The sequence below is a fragment of the Esox lucius genome, chromosome 16, assembly GCF_011004845.1.
Source record: "Esox lucius isolate fEsoLuc1 chromosome 16, fEsoLuc1.pri, whole genome shotgun sequence".
NCBI lineage: Eukaryota > Metazoa > Chordata > Actinopteri > Esociformes > Esocidae > Esox > Esox lucius.
The window spans coordinates 27,471,050-27,492,275 of NC_047584.1; the positions used below are offsets into that span (position 1 = coordinate 27,471,050).

The 21,226-nt window shown below is 45.5% G+C and overlaps 1 protein-coding gene across 1 annotated transcript in view; it reads left to right on the forward strand.

Moving 5' to 3' along the window:
- myo16 (myosin XVI) overlaps positions 1-21,226 on the forward strand; it is a 112,300-nt gene that overhangs the window by 16,943 nt on the left and 74,131 nt on the right. Inside the window, exons 3-10 of the mRNA XM_034286762.1 lie at positions 3,913-3,983; positions 4,311-4,454; positions 11,643-11,751; positions 15,388-15,512; positions 15,972-16,097; positions 18,886-18,961; positions 20,712-20,862; positions 21,070-21,205. Coding sequence (XP_034142653.1) covers positions 3,913-3,983; positions 4,311-4,454; positions 11,643-11,751; positions 15,388-15,512; positions 15,972-16,097; positions 18,886-18,961; positions 20,712-20,862; positions 21,070-21,205 — 938 coding nt within the window. The remainder of the gene's footprint in view (positions 1-3,912; positions 3,984-4,310; positions 4,455-11,642; positions 11,752-15,387; positions 15,513-15,971; positions 16,098-18,885; positions 18,962-20,711; positions 20,863-21,069; positions 21,206-21,226) is intronic.

Here is a 21,226-nt window from a genome sequence, read left to right on the forward strand (position 1 = left end):
TTGGATGACTGAAGGGTTGAGTATGCCGATGGGGAGGATACCGTCATATTTTCTCAGGAATGAATTACATAAATCCATAGGGGATGTGTGGATTGGATTGAGTACGTGTCTGATGTGGTCAAGGCAACAGGGCGGAGCCTGCACTCTCTCATAGTCTTTCTCTCCTTGTCATCATTCCTACCCCCTTGCTCTCTCCTTCCATGTCTCCCACTCTCCCTGTTTCCGACTCTCCCCCTCTCCTTCTCTCGCCGTCTCCCTTTCTCCCGCTAGTTGTGTGTAGTTTACCCCCACCTAGGCAGTTTCCATCTGGTTGCCATGGAAACTCCACATATGTCTCCCACAACTGTTTTGCCACTTTCCCCAAAATTGACAGCCGGTTGTTTCTTTCTTTCGCCCACTCTCCCTCTGTTTCTTCACGGCCGTACATCCAGATGAAATGGAGCACGCCCTGTTGCAGGCCAAAAGAGCAACAGTGTTGCTTGTATCGATTTGCACTGCTGCCAAAACACTGGCTGGTTTAGTAAGCCGTCCAAGGCGTGATACCATGAAGTCATAGAGGCCTTTAGTCTGCCGTGGAAATAATGTTGACTTGAAAACCTGTGGCTGTGGAGACTGCTGGACCAATAGAAAGAGACAGTATTGACACATGGACCAATAGTAGAGCAGGACAGATGACAGTATTGACATGTGGACGGCAGAGCAGGACTGAAGACACTGTTGACATGTGGACCAATTGAACGAAAGAACAATGGGAGGCATTGACAAATAGACCAATAGAGAACAAGAACACTGGGCACTGTCATGATCCGTTAGAAACAGAAACAAACAGACCAGCCATAAGGTCCATCAATTCTGTAAATCTTATTACCCTGAGGGTCAATACGTCCACTCCAGACTTGACTTCTGTTTAGTCCAGTTCAATAAAAACCTCTAAATAACACCCTCCGATAGGGGGTCAGGCAGATGTGAGGCCATCCAGACTGATGTCTGACTTTGACTCATTTGTTTTTGACCACTAACGACACTGAGGGCATTTAAACATAGTGATTATATTCAATTACAGTTTGTCACTGAGCAGAACATTCCAAGCAGAGCATTCAGCAACGTTTGCAACCAAATGCCTCCATAGAGTAACGTCTTTAATGGATATCAAAACCATTTAAACCCAACAGTGCTGCAGTCACACCCATATGACGTGTTTTACTGCTGTTAAATGTGACTAATTAACCAAGACAGCTGGGATTATATTATAAATACATATGTGTGTGTCTGTGTGTCTGTGTGTGTGTGTGTGTGTGTGTGTTTTCCTCCACAACCGTTTAAGGTTCCATTGCAGTTAGTCTGTTTACACTGTCTCCTTGCTTTCAGAGATACTTTTGGGAGGATGGGAAAGGTCTATGATTGGTTTGGTTGCTGGTACGTGGTCAATGAGCCACACAGTGTGTTGAGGAACATTTGCAAAGGCGTGACCCAGAACCACAACGTAAATGTCTACTGCAATAGAATTGCTCTTGTATATACATCTCTTGTCTGAAATATCTCTGTTTCCAACATTAAACTTGAAATGCAATCTTTACCAAGTTGGATATAGTATGATTTTCTATGATATGGGCAGAATATTGCCCATATTAAGTATAATTGTGTAATTTAGCACGGTCCAATGAAAAAAAGCATTAAATTGCAATATCGACAACATTTGTGTGTGTTTATGTGGTGTTGTGTATGTGCATGTTGCAACTTCACTGACACACTGCAAGGTACAATCCTATATAAACGCACTGCATGGTCCAATCCTACTGAAACACAGTGCATGGTCCAACCCTACTGAAACAGATGGCATGGTCCAATCCTACTGAAACACACTGCATGGCCCAACCCAACTGAAACATACTTTCATGGTCCAATCCTACTGAAACACACTGCATGGCCCAACCCAACTGAAACATACTTTCATGGTCCAACCCTACTGAAACACAATGCATGGTCCAACCCTACTGAAACATACTTTCATGGTCCAATCCTACTGAAACACAGTGCATGGTCCAACCCTACTGAAACAGATGGCATGGTCCAATCCTACTGAAACACACTGCATGGCCCAACCCAACTGAAACATACTTTCATGGTCCAATCCTACTGAAACACACTGCATGGCCCAACCCAACTGAAACATACTTTCATGGTCCAACCCTACTGAAACACAATGCATGGTCCAACCCTACTGAAACATACTTTCATGGTCCAATCCTACTGAAACACAGTGCATGGTCCAACCCTACTGAAACAGATGGCATGGTCCAATCCTACTGAAACACACTGCATGGCCCAACCCAACTGAAACATACTTTCATGGTCCAACCCTACTGAAACACAATGCATGGTCCAACCCTACTGAAACATACTTTCATGGTCCAACCCTGCTGAAACACTATGCATGTTCCAACCCTACTGAAACACACTGCATGGTCCAACCCTACTGAAACACTCTGCATGTTCCAACCCTACTGAAACACACTGCATGGTCCAACCCTACTGAAACACTCTGCATGTTCCAACCCTACTGAAACACACTGCATGGTCCAACCGCAATAAAACACTCTCCAGGCCCAACCCTACTGAAACACATAGCATGGTAATTTACCGGACATTTGTTTAGAGAAGGATCCCTGGGGGTCATTACTAGGGTTCATGGGATTGAAATGGAATGATCGCCATGGCAATTTAACTGGTTACTACCCTCATAACAGCTCTGGTTAAGTGACTTTTCAAAAGACTCATGGAGCTTTATCGTGGATGTATGTGTGCGCGTGCGTGTGCGTGTGTGTGTTTCTATGTCCGAGGCTTGCGTGACAGTAACAGTGCCCTGTTTTGCAGAGGTAAGTTCTCTTTGTGATTATTCAGCATCCATTTTGGCTTCCACTGTTTAAAGAACATATGAACTCCCCGTTCTTTCTTTCTCTGTGTGCGTCCTTCTGTCTATTTTTGTCTCCTCTGTCCTTTTCCTTCAATTCTCATGTTCTCGGGGCTAGTACTGCCTCTCATCTCCTTTTTCCTCTCTCATACCATGCAGAAGCGTATTGATTGGGCTTGAGGACATTGGTTATGGCAGATCTCAGAGGCTGTGAGCAATGGCCTAACAGTTCAGGGTTGTTTATTGAATAATCTAGAGATTAGGGTGAGTGTGGTTTGTTGTCTGTGTGTGAATACAGTTGAATAGGGTTGGAATATAGTTACCAGGTAGTCTGTCAATATGTTGTTGCCGTGTTGCTGTTGCTACTGTGTTTGCAGGGAAGATGTGTGCCAGTGAACTCTGGCTCAATCCTGCTGACGTGATACGATGTGATGGGCTGCATGCCTTGTGTATCCAAGCTAACGCTTCACCTCTCATACCTGATGCCTGGAGCCCTAGTTGAATGGTTATCTGGTTTACTAACTGGCTGGCTGACTGGTTGACTGGCTGGTTGACTGGTGGACTGACCAACAGACTCCTCAAGGGCCCACTATGGACAAACCACACAGGGAGATTGGGAGAATTTTTTTTGATTTGTAGAGAAGTAGCTGTGTTGTGTTTGTGTATCTGTGTGTGTGTGTCTGTATGTTTATGTATGTGAGCTAGAGGCATGCAGGTGTTTTGGAGACATACACTGTTGGTTTCTTTTTCCATTGTAGTTCCACTGTTTAATGGTTCTTTCTTCCCCAGCATTGTTTCCTATCCTGGAACGTCCACATGTTCACTCACTCGGTGCCAACAGGGTAGCGTTTGGTTGTGCCTTTGAGCAAGACACCCAATCCTAATTGCTGCTGTTTCTCGCTCAGGATAAGAGCTTCTGCTAAATGACTGATGAGTAAATGTTTTTTGTTTTGGTGGATTTCATCATTGAGACTAATGTGCATGTGTTTTCTATGGCACAGTGCTGCATCTACTGAAGGAAGGGGCCTCCCTCAACACTCCTGTCTCATCTGGTGGATCTCTCCTACACCTGGTATGAACACACGCACAGACACACACACACACACACACACACACACACACAGAGACAAAACCACAGACACATCCATCCGCTGTGTTTGAGAATTTTTATTGTTCCCACACTTTCCACATTATCAGAATAAAATAACACAGTGGTGATGACAATAACAATACGGGGATATTACTTTTTAAGGTCCATCCATTTATTTTCACTGACCATGGTATTTACCACTTCAGAAATTACTGTAATTCAAAAGAAATCAACAATTTCTGTTCTTTCTCGCTACCTTTCTCTGTCACCCAACCCCCCCCCCCCCCCCCCCCCCCATTCAACCCATAGTGTGCTCGTCATGACAACCTGTTTGCTGCAGAAGTTCTGATTGAACGCGGGTTAAACGTCAACCTGCAGGATGAAGACCTTTGGACAGCCCTGCACGTAGCCTGTGTGTGTGACCATGAGAACATGCTCATGCTCCTGTTGCTGGTAAGACACTTACACACACACACACACACAGGACACACACAGCCACACAGACACAAACACAGAACACACACAGACACACACACAGGACGGACACAGACACACACACAGACACAAAAACAGGACACACACAGGACACACACACAAAGACACACACCCACACAGGACACACACACAGATACACACACAGGACAAACACACAAAGACACACACCCACACAGGACACACACACAAACACGGACACAAATACAGACACGCACACAGACACAAACACAGAACACACACAGACACACAAACACAGGACACACGCAGACACAAACACACACAGGACAGACACACACACAGGACGGACAAAGACACAAACACAGGACACACACACGGATACACACACAAACACAGACACACATACACAGACACAAACACAGGATACACACACAAAGACACACACCCACACAGGACACACACACGGACACAGACACACATACAGGACACACACACGGACACAAATACAGACACACACACACAGACACAAACACAGGACACACGCAGACACAAACACACACAGGACACACACAGGACAGACACACACACAGGACGGACAAAGACACAAACACAGGACACACACACGGATACACACACAAACACAGACACACATACACGGACACAAACACAGGATACACACACAAAGACACACACCCACACAGGACACACACACGGACACAGACACACACACAGGACACACACACGGACACAAATACAGACACACACACACAGACACAAACACAGGACACACGCAGACACAAACACAGGACACACACACAGACACAAACACAGGACACACACACGTGTATTTATTTTATTTTACCTATATTCTGCTCACTTTCAACAGAGACCCACTTTCTAACTAATGAGGTCACACCTACAGATGTCAACTCTTCTTTATACTCACTGTCAGTGGAGAGAGAATGAGAGAGAGAAGGAGATGGAGGGAGAGAGAGAGGGATGGAGGGATAGAGAGAAGGAGAGAGAGATGGAGGGAGGGAGGGGGAGAGAGAGAGAGAGAGGGAGATGGAGGGAGAGAGAGAGAGAGAGAGAGAAGGAGATGGAGGGAGAGAGAGAGAGATGGAGGGATAGAGAGAAGGAGAGAGTGAGATGGAGGGAGGGAGAGAGAGAGAGAGAAGGAGATGGAGGGAGAGAGAGAGTGATGGAGAGAGAAGGAGATGGAGGCAGAGAGAGAGGAGATTGACAGAAAGATAGATTGAAAAAGATTCAGATAGGGAGACAGAAAGAGACATGCAGAGCAAGGGAACGTGAGGTTGAGAGAGGGGTAAGAAGATTTCTTTTTTCTTCAAACTACTCTAACTGAAATGATTACATGCCTCTTCAGCTTCCCTTTAGTAAAATGTGTGGGAAGACTTGTTCCCACTTAAACGTGTGTGTTTTCTACTCATGTCTGTGTGCACGTGTGTATGTGACTGCGTGTGTGCGATTATGTGTGCGTTTGTGTGTGTGTGTGTGTGTGTGTGTGTATTCCACCAAGTAAGATAACAGGAAGACTTCATTATCTGCAGGGTGAAGGAGAATGGCAAAAAGCAGAGCTCACAGGCTGAGTAAAAATAGCTTTAGCTCCCTTACAGTGTCTTCACATCCCTCCTCTCCGGGAGTCCCGTGCAACCACCCAAGCGTGCGCGCTACGTCGACCGACTCCTAGAGCGGCTACGCTACTAGCACCGGTGCTTGTGTTTTCCGAGGCAACGGACCGTCGTTGAAGGCGCGCCTGAAAAGCTGTTTTTCCCGCGCCGGGAAGTGTCGTTCGTCAGCGGCGGCGTGCCCTGAGTGATTGACCGCCGCGCAACGGATCGACGGGCTCTCCGCTGGCGTCTGAGGTCGTCAAAACCAAAATGTCTCCCCCTGCCTTCGCCCGTTGTGTCACCCTGTTAATCTCATCCCCCCATTCATTGCTCTCCTCCTCCTCTCAGTCTGTGTCGCGGGGTTTCCATCCCTCCGTCCTAAACAAACGACAGGGTTTGCGCCGACGGAGATGAAGTGGTGTCTGTATCCACTGGGAAGGACAGGCTTGGTGATTTGGTAGAAGAGGATTTTGTTAGGAGGGGGTAGGGCTATTCTGTCTCCCCCCACTCAGTGTTGCTAATTCTCTTATCTCCTCATAGCAAACCATTGGGATGTGAGGGAGCTTCCCAGTTTCCCATGCGTTCCCAATGTTAGGGACGTTTCCATAATATTCCCAGACATTTCCGAGCCCCATTTACAGCTTTGGGTACTTCTCTGTCTCTCAGAATTTTTCTGGCACCATGAAGTGCCGTATTTTGCCAGAGTGGAGAGGATTTTAGTAATGGGAATATTTAGATTCTAATACTATGATCTGGCTTTCATTAGTGTTGCTCCATGAGGTTTGTCTGACCTACCTCATTAAATATGTGACTTGATTTTTGGATTGGTTAGAATATGACATGCCATATGGAGTTATTTCCATGAAGACATTGATAATTTGTTTACTGAACCTTCATGTTGGTGTCTCTATGTGAGGACTCTGGTCCTGTATGATCAAACACCCCCCCGCACAACAAACACCCTAACAAGACACCACGATGGCTGGTTTCATTCAACACTACACTGCGCTATAGAAATTAGCTCTATCCATGGTGTCACCATTGCTTCCCATGAAAAGCTCAAACCCACCGTGGCACCTCTGGCCCATTACCATAACTGATTTAATTTCACGGTGACAATTAATATATCCTGATTTGCATGGCCTAAGAGGCCAGTGCAGCTAGCGATGAGATGAGATTAGTAAGTAGCAACTAATTGGCAGGTTGTCCTCATTCTGTTTGGACATTTCCCGGCGGAAGTGAAGGGTCACTAGACGCCAAACAGGGGAAAAGAAGTTGGGAAACAGGGGTGTATACTAATTGAGCTTTCCAAATGAGAAACAGTTGTGTCATTTGCCACTGCACGTTATAAATTGCCTCTGGTGACTTCCTCAGTCTCATTTGTCGGTAGTGAACATCTGATGTTGTGTTTTTTACCTGAACTTTTTAAAACACACTACTGACGTTTATGAGTACTGTTGCATGACTCCAGACTCCAGTTGTGTGTGACTTTGGATTTGGATAATACGGCTTACAGCTCTCATTTTCATATTTGAATTCTCACGGCTTACGGAGGAAGATTGTCATTAAGTGGTTCTTCTTAGAATGTCTGTTGTTATGAAACTTTTGGTTGGTTTAGCCAGTTTTTTTTTTATAATTCCCTCTGAACCTGGAAGAGTTCCCTCTGAAACTGGAAGAGTTCCCTCTGAACCTTGAAGACTTCCCTCTGAAACTGGAAGACTTCCCTCTGAACCTGGGAGAGTTCCCTCTGAACCTGGGAGAGTTCCCTCTGAACCTGGGAGAGTTCCCTCTGAACCTGGGAGAGTTCCCTCTGAACCTGGGAGAGTTCCCTCTGAACCTGGAAGAGTTCCCTCTGAACCTGGGAGAGTTCCCTCTGAACCTGGGAGAGTTCCCTCTGAACCTGGGAGAGTTCCCTCTGAACCTGGGAGAGTTCCCTCTGAACCTGGGAGAGTTCCCTCTGAAACTGGAATAGTTCCCTCTGAAATTACTATGGAAGGCCGACCAACTTTTGGCACTTCAAACCAAACAGCTCCAGTCCTTTTCTTTTTAAATACCTTACAACATAACCTTGGTCTGAACTCTGGTAAAAAAGTATAAATTTTTTCTTGTCAGTCTTGGTCCAGATTAATTTGGTAAAACTGAAAACGATGATGATTTAATGTACTGTACACGTTTTACATAGCGTTTGGGGGATCAACACAGAGTCTATTGAAGTACAGTCAACTGTAAGCTAATTTGTCTAGATGTAGAGACATGTATGAGTCTTTTGCTTCCTCCCCAGAGGGTCGCTTCAGCCCCCCCACGGGACTGTCCAGACATGTCCTTTGTTGTTGTCCGTATTGATCCCACTGTGGTTGCCGCGGCAATTCCCATTATGACATGGGCGCATCGCAGCGTTAACGGATTTCTGTCGCCAGGGTAATGAAGGCTGATCCATCATAATGCGTTGGTGGGAGCTGAGCGTGTCCAGGTCAGAGGTCAGGTTGTTAAGCCCGCGCTGCAAACATTAGTGGAACACGATTGGATGGCGTCCATTTCTCTGTGTCAGCCTTTATTATCTGTAGTCCGAAGGATGAGGCCTAGTGACAATCGATGGGAAGGCTGAACACACCATAGGTCCCCTGTCCCGAAATATACTGTGGTAATCATACTGAGTCATGTACTCTAATATAATAAATCCACACTTTACTTCTTAGCATCAGTGCGCACGCGCTGTCCCTCTGTTTCCATTGGCTGCCAAGCACCGAGACCATTTATCTGCAGGTTTTCTTTATTTCAAATGTTTTTTTTATAGTATCCCACAGTATCTTGTCAAAAGGCCTCATGGTAACTGCTTAGCTATCCGTCTTAGACGGTGAAACGTGATTGGTGACATGACCCTTGACGTGATCAGTTTTTAACTCACGGGACATATGATGTGATTAATGTGACTTCATCTGTGGCCAATAAGCCTTCTTGGGTAGAGCATTACACTGTAACTCTTTGACAGCACCCGAGGGGCTAGCTCTGTCCATAGGGTCTGTGTTGACGTAGCAGCCCGTGAGTGACAGCACCCTGAGCCAATCATGCGCCGTGTTGACCAGTGCCCACGATTCTCCTTGCTTTCTCTGTCAGCTACTCGGCCACAGAAAGCACTGAGGCGGCAGCATTTGGGATCTGCCCTACTCCAAGGAAACGGGCCAAATCCATAATACCGTTGAGATGAAAGCAAATCTGCGTTTTATTGACTCAAGCAAAAACCATAAAGCTACGGTAGTATCCAACTACACAAATTACCCGAAACGGGTGTGTCTGCTCCTCGTTTGCCTTGGCTCCTGCGTTTTGTCTGACTGTTGAGGGTGTGGCGCGCTTTCACCGCGTGATGGAGTGCTGGACATAATGGCCGACACCAGCTGTGAGCTATTATGAATAACACAAACATGCAGCTCCTACATCATCCACCATGGTGCAAACCCAAAGGCCCGGTGGTTTTCCCCAGGAGAACCGGTCCAAGAACGGCTTTCAGCCGACGTGTTCATTAGGACACTCCCTTACTGACCTGGGAGTTGACAATGGCAAGGTCAAGGACACCACCTCTCCTCTGTCTACACAAACGAAAACCTACACACACACACACACACCCACGCACATTTTGTGCTGAAAGTGTGTAAAGGCCCCAGTAGACGTACGTTTTTCTCAACCGTTTCTCTCGCGCATTTGAACGTGGTGTGCTTGCATACATCTATTGTTTTGCTTAGAAGAAAAGGAGGATTAAAAGAGAGGAGAGCGGTAATGTTATCCTGGAACAAAGGCAGGTGTGCAAACTTCTGTCCGATCACAGAATGTGAACTTGAGCAAAACAAAAGAAAGCTTGAAAATGATTGTGTGCGCGAACTGATGAAATCCCCACGTCGAAACACGCCCTCTCCAAATAAAAAATAATTCACATAATCGACGCGCAAATGGTGACTATGGACCCACACTGAAATGGCAGTATAAATGATGCTTTACAGTGTTGGACCATGTTGATGACCCTGTTTGTTTTCCTTAACCCATCCACCATCTGCCCAAAGTCTGTAGGATTTTGATGGATGAAAGGAAGTCTCAAAATAGAGAGACTATGCACTCACTGTTTCTCGGTCTCACTGCCTCTTTTGGTTTCTCCATCTTTCTCCCTCTCCCTATCTCTCTATTTCTGCTTCTCTCTGTGCTTCCCTTTTCAGGCTGATAAGCCCTTCCTCATGAATAGTCACAAAGCACTAGCAGATGTTGAATGTTAATTAATACATTCTTTAACCCCTAACTGACCCTGCTAATGAGTGTCAACCGCTCCTGCCAGACCAGTCTCTACAGAGCGATAGACACTTCACGATGTGAAACAAAAGGGCAGACCCCAAACGCAGCCCTTATCCCATTTTTTTTTAAATTATTACATAATATTAACATCAGTTTAACATAATTAATTGTGTTATTAATTGCTTAACATTCATGACAAGGTTCGATAAATTATTTCAGATGTTTCCGTAGTGCCTGGAAATATTATTCCTAATGTCATGGAATTTAAGTTTCAGTTGTTTCAGCTTTTTTTTCAGCTTCACATTCAGTGCTCTGAGATGTGTGCGGACTTCCTACATTTAGAAATGGCAAAGTCCTTCATATCCCTCCCACCCCCGGCTCCCTCCCCCACCCCCCCCGTGTTATCTGCCTGAGGACTAGTCCATAAATCTTTGCCGTGTCCTAACATGGTCGTTTGAATTCTATTAGCTGTAAATATTCAATAAGGAGCCTCACTTAAAGGCTCTGTCCTTATCAGCTTCAGTACAGTCATGATTGCTACCTCGACAACATCTTTTATTGTTTAGGGAAACGGCAAGAAGCAATTTGTCGACAGTGTCCATGCAGATGGAAATGTGTTAGTTTATGTGTGTTTTACAGTGGGAGAGAGATTGATAAAAAGACACCTGGAAAGACAGTGAGAAACAGAAGAGAGCACCAGAGAAAGAAAGGGGAAAGCGAGAAGAGGTGGGGACAGAAAGGGAGAAAGGAAGAAAGAGCAGGCGAATGCGCTGCATCAGCGAATGACCAATCACAGTGTAGTTCCCAGGGTTGGTGGGAGGAGTCTGGGTTCCCAACCAAGCTTTAGTTGTGCATGTTAAGACAGGAATGGACAAATGAGGCATGTCTGACTGTAGTCTGCTTGGGAGTAGGTTGAGTTTAGTCGTGTCCCACCCCAACAAAAAAATTAATAAATGTAAGACTCTTCACTATGTAAACACACATTCATCTTATCGCACAGACATCCTAACCCTCCCCACACACACACACACACACACACACACACGCCTGCCTTGGGGCAACCGCGGTCTCAGGTTAAATTAATTGTTTGAGTAAGTCCATTGAGTGTTAAAGTCCCTCAGATTGTCCTCGGGTTCTGACTGCTGTGGGGGTCTGATAATTGAGCATACTTTCCCATCGATCCCCCTCTGATGAATGACCCGGGGAACCACTCAATTCATTTGCACCTCCTCTGCTCTCTCCCCCCACTTTCTCGGTTCTGTGGCGTTTCCGCATGTTCTTGAAGGCTGGGGTGAACGTTCTACTGCAGGATGTGAACGGGAACATTGCACTTGACTACGCCGCCGAGGGAACGGAGACCAGATACATCCTCCAAAAACACCTTGAGGAAAACGGTAACGCGACGCCCTTTCACCTTGTAGTAATGCCCTATAAATGTTTACCTACACTGATGGAGCGAATCATTTGCCATTCTTTGTCCTGTTTCCACCCACCCTCAGTAACCTGTCTATTGTTTTGCCATTTTGTTTTAGTCCAGTGCTTCTCAACTAGTTCAATGAGCCGCCAATTCAGAACCGAATGTTCTAGTCCATGAACCATCTGTGCTGTAAGTTCATGTACTTACTTGTACTCATTCACACAGCAGTTAGTCTGAATAGAAAAGGAATCAAGTGGGGACATATACTAGAGAGACATTTGTCCTGTCCTATACATGAGATAATATCTTTATTTAATAACATGACATTTTACGGATCATAAGTCATGCCCACACAATTACAACGTTAGTTGAGGAGACCGGCTGAAAGACTTAATTACAAAGTTGACTGTCTTACTGACTAAGGAAAAGGTCACAGGAACACTGAGAGAGAAGCTCTACTTTTCCTACTGCAGCTTTTACCAGCCCTGTCTAGCCCAGACAGACCATATCTTGCCCAGACCAACCCTATCTAGCCCAGACCAGCCTTATCTAGCCCAGACCAACCCTATCTAGCCCAGACCAGCCTTATCTAGCCCAGACCAGCCTGTCCAGTCCACACCAACCCTGTCTAGCCCAGACCGACCCTATCTTGCCCAGACCAGCCCGTCTAGCCCAGACCAGCCCTATCTAGCCCAGACCAGCCCTATCTAGCCCAGACCAGCCCTATCTAGCCCAGACCAGCCCTATCTAGCCCAGACCAGCCCTATCTTGCCCAGACCAGCCCGTCTAGCCCAGACCAGCCCTATCTAGCCCAGACCAGCCCTATCTAGCCCAGACCAGCCCTATCTAGCCCAGACCAGCCCTATCTAGCCCAGACCAGCCCGTCCAGTCCACACCAACCCTGTCTAGCCCAGACCAACCTTAACTTACCCAGACCAGCCCTGTCTCACCAAGACCAACACTCTCTAGCGCTGACCATCCTTAACTTACCCAGACCATTCCTATCTAGCCCCGACTAACACTATCCTATACTCTATCTCAATCTTACTCACTGTTCAGGGGTTTATACAGTACAGGGGTTTATACAGTACAGGGGTTTATACAGTACAGGGGTTTATACAGTACAGGGGTTTAGACAGTACAGGGGTTTATACAGTACAGGGGTTTATACAGTACAGGGGTTTATACAGTACAGGGGTTTAGACAGTACATGGGTTTAGACAATACAGGGGTTTATACAGTACAGTACAGTCATCCGTTGTCACGGTAAACCAGATGCTTTCAGGCGCGCTGTCATTTTGCCAAGACAGTGATTCTAACTGTATCCAGTCACAGTGTCAACATGGCCATACCCTGGAGTCCTATGGTAGGCTGATATTCATGTAGCTGTCCTTCCTGTTTCCCACCAATGACTTGTGATTCTGACCCACTTACCAACACGGCACGATTGTCACATATCCTGTCATGCGTGTGTGCGTCTTTGTGTGTGTGTGTGTGTGTGTATGAAGGTGAAGTGGCACCTCAGGCAGACTGATAGCTCAGTACTTGACTCCAGCAGGGAACGGAGAAGGTCAACAGAGATGGGGGGGGATGACAAGAGTCCAAACAGACAACCGTGTAAACAAGGGGATAGCTGAGGCAGCACTGGAAGAGTAAAACAAGACGATCAAGACGCGTGACACTTGATTATTTTGTTGAGTAAACTTGAAGATGTTGATATCTCGAGACGCCACCTTCCGAGGGAACGTGCACCACATTTTTGATAGAGCCCCCCCCAGGGTATTTCAAGTGTGAAGACAATAGTGTCGCAACTGCATCAAGTTTCTGTGCCGTGCGCACGCACATTGCTGGATTTTCCCATGACTGACAGGGCACGACATTGCATGGTACATCTTGAACATGGTGGTGGAAATACAAACGGTTTTGAAGTAAATATGCAAACTAAGACAACTCTAGAATAGCGTTTTATTCAGTCTCTCGTAATCTAAATGGGCCCTGATCCCGACTTCGTAAAGTGTTAAGAATACTCATCTTTGTTATGTAGTACACTTTTCAAGTCCGTCGTGTTACCTGCTCATTTCTGGCTAATTTTAACGCTTTTCTAGCCACATTCCTAACTCATTCATAGACCATTCTTAGTTCATTTCTAGCCCATTCTTAGTTCATATTTAGCTAATTCCTAGCCTATTTCTAGTTCGTTCCTAGCCCTTTCAGATTATTTTGTAATTCATGGCTAATTCCTAATTAATTCCTAACACATTCCTTGTTAATTCCTTGCTCATTCTTATGCCACCAATTTGGATTGTGTATAAAATATAAGGCTGCCTCCTGTAGTTATCAAAGCGCAAAGCGCAAAGAACAAAGTCATGATATCTTAGAGTATTATTCATTGCTTGACTTTCACAGATCTGAACAGAGAAAATTGCATGCCTAGTGTGGTTTGGAGAGTTTTAGAGAGAATCTAGACCAACCTACTCAACCCTGATGTAAATAATCAATAGTCAGTCTTGATTAGTTGATCGATTGCTGATTGATGGTGTGGTTTTCTGGTTTTCAGTGAAATAAAAGAAAACATGTCCATCGCACTAAAGTCTCTGCCACAGATAAACCAATAGATTATATCAAATGCAGTCATATTTTTCAGAGAAAATTTGCGGTCAGCTTGTGACTGAGGAAACGGATAATACGTTTGAATTGCTTTGTTTGATATTATGGCAGTCTGTGATGTTATTGTAGAACTGAACTGAACTTATGCATAAAAGGTGTGGTCATTGAACAAGTTGAGGGGTTTAAACTTGGAGGACTAATAATGGATGATCAGTTGTAATGTTGAAGTCATACTGACAAACCATCAACCTGACCATTGTCCAGCAGTGTGTTCCAGTGTGACAAACGGGAACTACTGTAGAAAACATATAGCTGACTCCAAACAATGTTTCACCGTGTAGCATTCATTGACCTAAGGTAAACACACAGTTAGCATTAATTACCTGTCTGCTGCTCTTTGATCGAGACGGGTCAAGATATTGACTTCTCTTTTTCTCAATGCATCACTTTAGTGAGATGTCCACGTTCTCTACATATTTCAATGGAATGAACCTCACATACATAACAAGACATCACGAGGGGTTTTCTGCCGTCTCCAACCCTAAAAACAACACACCCCCTTCCATTTTTAAGAAATATCAGCATCACCTTATCTGTCATTGGATGAAACGAGGAGTGTGAAGAGGAAATCACAATTTTTGATTTATTGTGTACCCCAGGGAGAGTGGATGATGCTTCATCAAGAGCTAATGGGGATCACAGAAAAAAACTAAAGAAAATGTGGTCCACGTGACAAAGAAACACAGGCCATCTATAATCAATGACTATCACTAAGGCAATAAAGTGATGCCCCCCTGTGAGCCTGTGTCGCTGGAGTAAATGAGAGTAGACCATAGATCCCATTTAGCCAAGGACAGACAACCTGCTGGTCCCCTGGTCAGCCCTAGACAGTCTGTAGACTTATAGCCTGAGGATCCCCAAGGAAGCATTACTCACATGAGTTTGTGTGTCTGTGTCTGAGTGTATGTTTGCTGTACTAACGCAGTGTGTATGTGTGTTGTTCCAGGTGTGGACATGTCGTCCATGAACTCCATGCGGACCCAGAGGCCCAACGCCATGTTGTGTGATGTCAGACAGCTGGTCAGCAGCGGGGGCAGTCTGAACCAACGCAACCACGACGGGGTCACTCTGGTGACTGACTCTCTACTGTGTATCTCCTTCTCTGTTCTTCCATCTTTCTCTCTCTCTCTCTCTCTCCCATTTTCTCCCACTTTTCTGTCATTCTGGTGCTTTCTGTCCTGCTGTCTTTCTCTGTCAGACCCTACTTTCAGTCGATTTCTGTGCAGTGTTTCTGTGTGGTGTATTTCTTTACCCCTCTCATCATCACTCTCTCTCCTTCCCTCTCTCTCCTTCTTCACTTTGTCCTTATTCCCTCTTTCTCCATGTTCCCTCTCTCTCCTTTTTTCCTCACTCTCTCCTTCTTTCCTCTTTCCTTTCCTCTCTCTCTCCTTCTTTCCTCTCTTTCTCCTCGTTCCCTCTCTCTCCTTCCTTCTCTCTCCTTTTTCCCTCTTTCTCCTCGTTCCCTCTCTCTCCTTGTTCCTTCTCTCTCCTTTTTTCCTCTTTCTCCTCGTTCCCTCTCTCTCTCTGCAGCTCCACATAGCATGTGCTAGTGGTTACAGGGAGGTGGTGTCTCTGCTACTAGAGAACGGGGCGGATCCTCAGCTGTCTGACAACAGTGATTGGACGCCTCTCCACCTGGCTGCCAAATATGGACAGGTAATGGCTGTCACACCTTTACGTCTGAGTAGTTTAGTTCATATTCAGAGCAAGTACATACATTATTAACGGCATGCATTTTAGTTCCTGTTGTACTTCCCTATCTTCTCTTGTCAAGTCAATGGAGGGAAAATGAAGAAAACTTAAGAACAACTTATGAAATTATATTCATATAAGACCTAGGGAAGATGTAAAAAAAAAGGAAAAAAATATGGACTTGCCATTGATAATGGGTGGTATGTATACCAATACTGGTTAACTACTTTACAGACCAATACTGGCTAACTAGTTTACAGAGCAGTACTGGTTAACTAGTTTATAGATCTGTTTATAGGTCTGTACTGGCTAGCTAGGTCTTTACTGTCTTTACAGAGCAGTACTGGTTAACTAGTTTATAGATCTGTTTATAGGTCTGTACTGTCTTAATACTTTACAAACCAGAACTGGTTAACTAGTTTATAGATCTGTACTGGCTAACTAGTTTACAGACCAGCACCGGTTAACTAGTTCATAGATCTGTACTGTCTAACTAGTTTACAGACCAGTACCGGTTAACTAGTTCATAGATCTGTACTGTCTAACTAGTTTACAGATCAGTACTGGTTAACAAGTTTATAGATCTGTTTATAGGTCTGTACTGGCTAACTAGTTTATAGACCAGTACTGGTTAACTAGTTTATAGATCTGTTTATAGGTCTGTACTGTCTAAATACTTTACAGACCAGTACTGGTTAACTAGTTTATAGATCTGTACTGGCTAACTAGTTTACAGACCAGTACTGGTTAACTAGTTCATAGATCTGTACTGTCTGACTAGTTTACAGACCAGTACTGGTTAACTAGTTCATAGATCTGTACTGTCTAACTAGTTTACAGACCAGTACTGGTTAACTAGTTTATAGTTTTGTACTGGCTAACTAGTTTACAGACCAGTATTGGTTAACTAGTTTATAGATCTGTACTGGCTAACACATTTACAGTACAGGTTAACTAGGTCATAGATAAGTAAAGGCTCTTGTTTATTTACCTCAGCTCTCTGAGATTCAACATGTCTAACCAAAGTTTATCTCTCTGTTTATCTCTCTCCCTGTCTCTCTGTCTCATTCTCTCTCTCTGCTGATAAACGGGTGTTTTTGGGCCTATTGATCTGACTATAGCTCAAAGTGCTGGCACGGCACTGCATGGATTCATTAATGCCTTTGAGATTAGCGATTTAATGGTGCTTCTCCCAGCGAAGGAGATTGATATCAGGGTAGGGATCTGGGATGGGGGTAGGAGGATTTGGTAGGGATACTTGAGTTTGCAGGGAAGAGGAAGTTAAAATCCTGCTGACATCTTCCAATATTTAATTACATTTCTGGCATTGCGTGGTTCAGATGCTGACAAAGGAAATGTATTCGTATTTAGAAAGGTACTTGTTCGTCTTTGTTCCTCTTCATCCCCCAGGGCGGGTTTGGTCTCTGTAGTGTCGTACGGTAATGTCACTCCTCCATTCAGTTACCCCTCAAAACCCTACACATCTACACCTCACCTCTCTCTCTCTCTCTGTTACCTCACTCAGTCTTCTCTGATAAGAAAGTCCTTCATTCGGTGAGGTGCGTGCCTGCGTGTGAAGCACAGAATTGATTATGCTTCTCCCGCAGTCCTAAATCACCACAGCCCTCCACGCTTGCCTCCCTAGCCACTCCATGGCCCTGGCCCTCTGCATTCCACCTACAGACTGACAACTGGTTCATCTGCTCTGCGCTGTCACTGACTGGTTCAGAGAACAGACCACAGCCTCCACGCACGTCTCCAAAACACTTTATTTTCCAGGCGGGTTTATAGGTTTTTTAATTAAACTTGGCAAACAAATTAAACATCTATTTGGTTTGGTGGAAAAAGAGTTCTCTTATTAATTGGACCTCTCGGCAGCACCCCCCCCCCCCCCCCCCTTCATTACAATCAGCATGCTGGTCTGGTGGTCTGGGCTTCAGTAGTTCCTGGGTCACTAGGGTTGCTAGGCAATGTTCACTGCTGTTTGCAGTAACATTAGCTCAAACAGTCAATCATACAGTCATCTGACTGATCTCGGTTACACTGTGGCTGCTATTTCACTGGCACGCATAATAGGCTAATATTTCACTATTCGGCGTAAACAACTCTCTCTCTGGCCGTGGTGGTCCATTACTGTAAGTAATAAGAATTGTCACAATGTTTAATCACAACATTTCTCCTTTTTCCTTTTTCTCACTCTCAAGACTCCCTGATGCTGGTCCCCTTCCGACCTTTGAACTCCTGGGAGGGGTCATTTCACTGTCAGTAATGATATAGGGTGTGTGTTGGGTTCCCTGCGGACAAGCTATGGCCTCTACCTGTCGGATATCAATTCAGCATAACGCCGTTGTGTGTAACTGTGTTGGAATACGCTGAGTCGCACTCTACTGCATGTTTTACTGTCTCTATTGAGGTCTCTCTTATTTATCTGTCTCTCTTTCTTTGACTTATTCATGTACATCTCTCTTTCTCCATCTGTCTGTCTGTCAGTCTCCTCTCAACTCTCTTGTCTACCGTAGAAATACAGTATAATCTGTTTTGATTTCTGCGTCGGAAACGTGTTTCATAAAAGACACTTCTGCATACCTCCAACCTCCACTAGAGCTGATATAATGTTGGGAATTGCGTTGGATTGTGGAAAGGTTTCTGTGACTCTAGGGCGAACCCACAGCACAGACGCTTGAGGAGAACGGCATACACAATGTGATGTAACTCTGTTTTTCCTTTTTTTTTGTCTTTTTTCCCCCTGCAGACAAGTATTGTAAGGCAGCTGCTGAAGCACAGAGCAGACCCAACTCTTCTGAACTGCAACCAAGACAAGCCCTCAGGTGTAACAGACACACACAAATAGACACTCTCTAAGCATGTGGTAATCAAACAAAGGAATGGCTTTTGATTGGTGCATCTGATGAGAACCAATGCAACGAACACACACACCCTTGCCCATTGATTTACATTAACCTGTGGATTTGTGTGTGTGTGTGTGTCCGTCCGTGTGTGTGCGTACATCTGCGCAAATGGTTGCCTGGTTGAAGTATAAATGTCATTAGGATTACTAATTAACCAAACATAAACTCAACACTTCACACTCCTGAACCTGAATCTCTGGACACACACACATTCTCATTTACCGCAACAACCTGGGAGCATTTAGGGTTTACTGCTACATGATTAGATTAACTGCATGATGGTTATGAAGGTAGACTAACCTTGTGCAATTGATGTATATAGAAGTAGTGGAGCAGACCACACTGTCTAATTCCTTTCTAACCAAGTGTGTGTGTGTACGCACAGGTTTGTCTGTGTGTATATGTCTGAGGAATTGAAAGGTGTTGACAGACAGTGTTTGAGATAACACATGGACTCGGGTTCTAATTTGGGCTGTAATCCCTCTGTCTACAGAGACGACTCTCTAATTGTCCGACACACTGTTGCTACTGATTCCTTATCTATCTGGTTCCCTAGACAGTCTGGCTCAAGCACTTAGCGTTTTAGCTTCTGCATACACAGGCTATACAGGAGCTTACAGGAGCTGCTCGTCAGTAACGAAATGCAGGAATACGGCAGGTTAACCACAGCAGTGTTGACGGGAAACTCTTTCAACACTCCAAGAGATTCACAAGTACAACTTTGTAATTGTGCTGTAGAAGTTAAAGAATGTCTAAAGGTTAAATGTCAGTGGACCTTACTCCAGGAAGCAGAGGGAGTGGAGAAGGACTTGTTCTCTCCATACTAACCTTTTGTCCGCTATCGAGTGACCTACCTTTCCTCCACCCGTCTTCTGATGGAATCCCAGCCCTCTCTCCAGCAGTAATCAATAGGCCTCTGTAGCATTAAGGCTTAAGTCTGGGATTGATGTGACACTGCCGGGAGACCGAAAAGATCCCTTCATTTTCACTTAGACTACCCCTCGATTCTTCTGTCTGTGTGTGTGTGTGTGTGCACGTGTGTGTGCACGTGTGTGTGCACGTGTGTGTGCACGTGTGTGTGCACGTGTGTGTGCACGGGTGTGTGTGCACGTGTGTGTGTGCACGTGTGTGTGTGTGTGTGCACGTGTGTGTGTGTGAACGTGCCTGTTTTATGGTGTCATGTGTTTTTTTTTTTCTTCACTCTATGAACATTGGGGTGGAGCGGTTCTCCTCCCCATTTCCCTGTTAGCCTTCATTACAGATGCAAGGGAACCTAACCCCCCCCCCCCCCACACACCCTCATGTCTCTGGACTTCTGATGGATTGAACCACCGTGGCATTAGTCACTGTGTGTGTGTGTGGAGTGGGGGTGGGGGTGGGTGGACTAGAAATAGCTTGAATGCTTCAGGGCTCCAACTGTCACTTTGGGTGGTACATCTCAATAACTTGTCACTGATGTTCAGCATATTGATCTCGGAGGACTTTTAACAGTCTCACTGATTGGCTGGTGTTTAAAATCGATGTTTGTGCAAGCGTCTCCATCTTCAAAGCTGAACAGAGGCTGGTCTATGGAGGGCCTGACAGGTACTGAAGGCACGCGTCATCAGCCACAGGACGAACGGTCAAACACAGCTCACTGAACCCCTGATGCTCTCTGTCCTGGTCCCAGGCATCGCAGCGTCCGACCCTGTCATGGACATGCTGCTGAGAGCGGAGGAATCCTGGGTAGAAAGACTGAAGGACCCCTCTGTACCCCTGCCCCCCACAGACCAACGCTACGACGGAGGCGCCCATGACCAGCCAATCCCTGTCAAGAACCTGTACGTTGGTCAATCTACAATGCCAATGAATTCATCTGTCTGGCTCTGTCAGTATTCAAAACAGTATTCACCTGAGTCACATAGCAGACGCTTCAATCCAGACGGACTCGCAGTAATCGCATTCACCTCCGGATATCTGGGTGGGACAAGGTCACATCACAGTTGTAAGTAAGTGCGGTCCGGTTTGTAACCCAGTTCCCTCCCCAGGACCCCCCTGTCTATGCCCCTGTCGAAGAGGGACAGCCTGCTGGAGAAATGCACCATGTTCAGGGAAGTGGCTGGGGGGCTGAGCAGACAGTCCTCGCTGGACAACGTCCTGGACGGACCCAGCAAACTGGAGCAGGCGAGTACACCCCACATCTGC